Source organism: Dendroctonus ponderosae, unplaced genomic scaffold, assembly GCF_020466585.1.
Source record: "Dendroctonus ponderosae isolate FM_Combo_2020 unplaced genomic scaffold, Dpon_F_20191213v2 Dpon_F_20191213_2, whole genome shotgun sequence".
NCBI lineage: Eukaryota > Metazoa > Arthropoda > Insecta > Coleoptera > Curculionidae > Dendroctonus > Dendroctonus ponderosae.
The window spans coordinates 7,219,329-7,224,937 of NW_026018165.1; the positions used below are offsets into that span (position 1 = coordinate 7,219,329).

Genomic DNA, 5,609 nt, shown 5'->3' on the forward strand with positions numbered 1-5,609 from the left:
TATATATATTCAAATCAATTATTTCCATTTAAAATTCAATGTTTGCACATGAAAACGAAACGAAAATCTTGATTTAAAAAAAATCAATCCGCAATTCAAGTATTTGAAAGGGACGATTGTCAAGCAGATTTCGAAAGTGGAGCGACACACGAAACTGCGAAAAGGTTGAAATATTAAAATGAGAATTATTTCAGGTCCGGTTTTAAATATTGGAGCTGCTGATTTTTTAAACCAAATATTAACATATTTTCTGATAGCTTATTTACTCGAAGGCGTACTCTATAGAATAACATTTATATTTCTCCTGCTCAATTTCACAAAAAAAAATATTTGAGTTCTTCTACAGATTTTCTCTTTTTATGCGTGACCTGTAAGTATGTGATTATTAAGTTTCTTTCATATTGCCATTTTAAAAATGTTTCTTTAAGCCGTACGTCTTTTCCGCATTTCTAAACAGTAAATAATGTGACTTAAAGAAACGTGCTGTAATTTAAATATACACCACCAAACTGAAAAACAACAAGTTCAATATATAAATTTATCTCTTAAAAAATTATTTACGAGAAAATTGACTCACAAACTATGGAGCGCTCATGAAATATTAATCAAATTCTTATCAAAATTGGCATGATTCAACTGCAGGTGATAAAAAATAATTGTCAGAAAAAACTAAGACATTCTAATGAAACTTATTCATAAATTGTGGTTTTTTAGGGCCCTAAATAACTTTTGCTTAAGTAATTTATTATCCAGAGCATTGATATAAATATCTGCATGTCAATGCCTAATCGTTACACGAGCTCACAAAACTGCACAATATCACAGAGCTGCTCAACTTTGCTTAACGAATATTGGAACTTCATATCACAGCTTGACGTTAAAAAAATATTTTTTGGCAGCAAAAATTGAGAGATCTAATCGGATAGATAACGTAGTATTAATGCCGCATAAACAGCTTCAACTAGAAAACAGATTTGAGTTTAATTTCTAAAGCATCGCTTATTTCTAGCATACACCCAATCCTAGAAATCAGAATTGCACAGAACATAGCGCGCCGATCTTCGCCGTATATTCTATTCTGTATTTATTTATGTTTCTATTGAATAATAAAAAGTGCTTAAAAATTATTTGAAAAGTCCCTTGGGTTGTTCTGTAATTGATTTCCACATTAATAGTTCCACATGAAGAATTAACCAGCTTCATAACTTGACGACCATGTTAAACACATTTTCAAGGGGTTTTTAATAGATTTTCAATTTCACACCAAGCGAGCAGCGAGTTTGAACTAAAGGTAAATAAAAAATCGACAAAATATTGGATTGATGTGTGGGTGTTACTTTGTTGAATAGTATTTCATTTAAAATCCATATTTAGTAAAACGCCCATCATATCTTGATAAATTATGGTAGCGATTGAAACTTTATACTTACTTCAAGGTACATAGTAGCACATCCAAGCAGTGTAATGCATAGAAAAGCAGGACTGGCGGCTTTAAACACTTTTACATTACGATAGTGATACACATAAATGATCAGGACTAGTGAACTGAAAGCACACCAGCAACTCACAGACAGAAACGTGATTCTATAAAAAAAAATGCATAATAAAATTCGGGTATAATTTGAAGAATTCTAAAACTTACCTGATTGGCCAATTATAGGTGGCTAAACATGGAGATGGGTCAGTACAATAGTGGCATCCGGGAGCACATTCAAGACAATGGTAGATCGTTTCCCAAGAGTTACTCGAGTTCTCTAAATGTTCTTCCCAAGCAACTGAAAATAATTTAGATCCATTAATGAGGGAATAGACTGGCAAATGCGGTCATTGTGTCATGTGTGGGTGGGACAAAAAGACGTTTCGCCTCTAATCTACTTACTATGTTTAAAAAAAAATAATTTAATGAAAGAACTATGCAAGTTTGCTGAATAATTCTTAGTCATATTGCCACGAAATGCCGCAAAATCTTGCACTTCAGGATTCGTTGGACGCACAAGTACCCAATAGTTAATTAATAGTTAATTTCGTACCACAGTAAATTAATGTTCTTTTGCTCTTAAGGTCTCTGTAAGAAATTTTATGCAAGCATTTAAAATTGATGAAAGTACATATTTCGCATCAGTTTTAGTTAATATTCTTGGGTTTAATAAATTCTATTAAGTAGAAGTAGAAGTAAGAATGAGCAACCAAAATATTCATATAAAAATGCGAATGAAAACAAACAATAAAAATTTATATTATTAAGCATAAAAACATATCACCCTCCCAGTTTAGATAATTTATTGAAGTTACAAAACAGTCAACAACATTAAAATCATATTTGCTTCAATCTTAGTTTCTGCATATAGAACGTTTGCGAAAAACTGGTTTGATTTGACTTCAAAACCAGAAATCGAAAGAGTTGAAATCACGACTTCTGAGCGGCCCATCCATAGCATTCACTTTTAGGATCTTATTTGTTGTCCTCTCAATCAATAGCATTATTTAGATTTTGTAACTAACAATTTAAAAAAATCATTTAGTACTTGGATGTCTGTCATAATCAGCAGAATCCATCATAAAATTCACGGCAATTTTCGTCAATAAGTTTAAAAATATTCTAGAAAATATTGGATTCGATTGCCTTCTGTTCAAATCTAGTTCGAAATACCGGCAGAGCGCTATAACTCCCAACTCAAAGTTAATGTGCAGAAACGTTCTATATCGGGAGATTCTTGATTCGCAAATGTGATTTGTGGGGGTGTTTTCTTTCAATTTAGGCAGTTCTATTTATTGGAATATATCGAAAAACACAAAATATCGACATTCGTCCAGTGTACATTTTTGTAGCGTAACATGAAACATGCTGTGAGATGTAAAAAAGTGTTTTTCAATTTAAATATCTCAAAACTACAAAACTAAGAATAGATTTGAACTCGATCCAAAAGACTCCCAATTGCGAAAGTTTGTTATATCGTACGACTTGTGCAGAAGTAATTCCAGAAAATTTTGCATTTAATTTTCACGTCGACACTGGATGTATAAGGCGTTTCGAAAATAAGTGGTAAACTTTGGGAAGCACGTAAACCGTCAATACATAATAAAACATAGAAGTTTTGACAACAATTTTATGTTAAAATAGAAAAGGGTAGGTGAAAAGTAGAAACAGTGACAAACAACAATAAAAAATGCGTAACTAAAGTTTTTAGTCTTTAACATTCCCTTTCTTAATAAATCACATAATCCTTTCCGCCATATTTATCAGTCCTAAAAATTTAAAAGTGCACTAACTTGCATTTAATACACATCTCAACCCTTTACTATTTATATATGCTTCATAAATTGCCCTTTCTAGAGTCTCCTGAAACTGTAAATTTTTTTGCGAAGCTTTCACAGGTAAAAAGGTTATTTGTTCAGTTAAAGATTAAAACGTAGAGACGTTTCGAAGAGTATCAAAAAGTCATAAAGGCGAACGATCATAAAATATGCTTTGGTATACCATAATTTATTTTCGAATTATTGACAAAACTAGTGGCGGTTGAGAGCATAAAATACAAAAAGGGTAATTACTCAAAAGCTCTCAAAGCCAATTACGCTGGTTTACCGAGTGTTTCACAATATTGACTAGTTCCATGTCCTAGAAAAAATGTATAAATTTCAAGTTAAAATGGAAATCAATTACAAATTCAAACGATGGCATTGATGAAAAACTGCCACAAAATACAATAATAATGTGAAACGTCTAAAATGAAAAATATATTTTTACTAAATCATTCGTTTCCCACACTTAAGCCATTTTTTCAAACTTTCCCAAGCGCTCAACGTATTTTATCCAATTTCTCTCGTACGAATAAAGCAGAACAAGCATTACTTAGAGATGCTGTTGAAAATGTGAAAGCTTTATGCATTCAAATTGATTTTGAAATCTACCAGGTCTCTACACTTAGCTTTAGTTTTACCGTAAAGTCGTCCTAAGTAAGTGGAGTGTTTAAAAGAAAATATCGTTTAATATATGTACAGGGTTATTGATTGAACTTTGGCCACCCCGTTTTAGCATCTAATTTGAAATTTAGAGAAAAATGTTAAATACAAAAGTTGTAGATACTAACGTATAGTTTATTTTAAGATAATACCTATTGATACAGGGTGTCTCAAATTCAAGTGGCAGACCAAACCTACGTTTTTTTAAATGGAATGATGTACTTTTTATTGCATATTCGAACTATACGCACAATTCTAAGCATTTTCGATATTAATGTTGTATAAAAGTTTTCAACTGTTTTTGAGTTAATAACCAATATTGATTGAACTTTGGCCACCCCGTTTTTACAGCTCGTTTGAAATTTAGAGCAAAATATTATATACAAAAGTTGTAGATATTGACATCTAGTTTATTTTAAGATAATAATTGCTACAGGGTGTCGCTAATGCAAGTGCCTGACCAAACTTAAATTTTTATAAATGGAATGCCCGAATATTTAAATGGTTATTAAGTCAAAAACAGTTGAAGATCAATATTGAAAGTTTATATCCAAGAGGACTGAAATTTTGCGTATAGTTCCAATATGAAATAAAAAGGGCGCGATTCCATTTAAAAAAATGCAAGTTTGTACCGCCACTTGAGTTTGACACACCCTGTATCAATTAGTATTATCTTACAATAAACTAGACGTTAATATCTAAGACTTTTGCATGTAATATTTTTCTCTAAATTTCAAATTAGATGTTAAAACGAGCTGGCCAAAATTCCATTAATATTGGTTATTCACTCAAAAACAGTTGAGCATCAATATAGAAGGTTCATATCGAATAGACCTAGAATTTTACGAATATCCCGAATATGCAATAAAAGTACGGCATTCCATTTAGAAAACGGAAAGTTTGGTCTGCCACTTGAATTTGAAACACCCTGTATCAATTGGTATTATCTTAAAATAAACTAGATGTTAGTGTCTACAACTTTTGTATTTAACATTTTTGTCTAAATTTCAAATCAGATGCAAAAACGGGGTGGCCAAAGTTCAATCAATAACCCTGTACATGGAGAACTGTTGTATTAATTTGAAAATGAGTATTACATATCCTAATAATTTTTCTTTGTAATCCAATTGAAGCATTTGAAAATGTATACTGAGCAAATATTCTTGGAAAGCTTAAGAGAAAATATTGAGCCTCACAAAAAATATAGCTTTGAAAATTCCGTATTCTATATACAGGGTTGCTCATTAGTGCGTCAAAGTGCGATATCTCAGTAAATATGAACTTTACAAGAAAATACGTCCTACGAAAGTTTTTCATGTTTAAAAGGTCCACATTTTAAAATTACTTTCCAATATACGGGGTGTATCATAAACGTGTGGTAGTTACCAACTTTGGTTTTTTAAATGGAACCGCCCCTTTTTTCATTCATTTTCAGATTTGTCGTCAAAATTTAATTAAGTTTGTGTCAAACGTTTTACCTGAAAAATTTACGATTTCCGAGTTATTCGTAAAAATGTGAAAGTTTTGACAGCTACTGGGTTCCACAGAAATCGATGCTGTACACTACCCGCTGCGAATTTTGGAAAACAGTTTTTAGCGATTCTAACAGAACATCATGATCTACGCGTAGATATGTTTTAAATTATAAG

The 5,609-nt window shown here is 31.5% G+C and overlaps 1 protein-coding gene across 1 annotated transcript in view; it reads right to left on the reverse strand.

Annotated features, from left to right (window-relative positions):
* The window catches only part of LOC109537818 (probable G-protein coupled receptor CG31760), a 117,305-nt gene that overhangs the window by 13,935 nt on the left and 97,761 nt on the right, over positions 1-5,609 (reverse strand). The window contains exons 9-10 of the mRNA XM_019904720.2: positions 1,643-1,775; positions 1,431-1,584 (exon numbers count right to left, since the gene is read on the reverse strand). Of these exons, the coding sequence (XP_019760279.1) occupies positions 1,431-1,584; positions 1,643-1,775 (287 nt within the window). The remainder of the gene's footprint in view (positions 1-1,430; positions 1,585-1,642; positions 1,776-5,609) is intronic.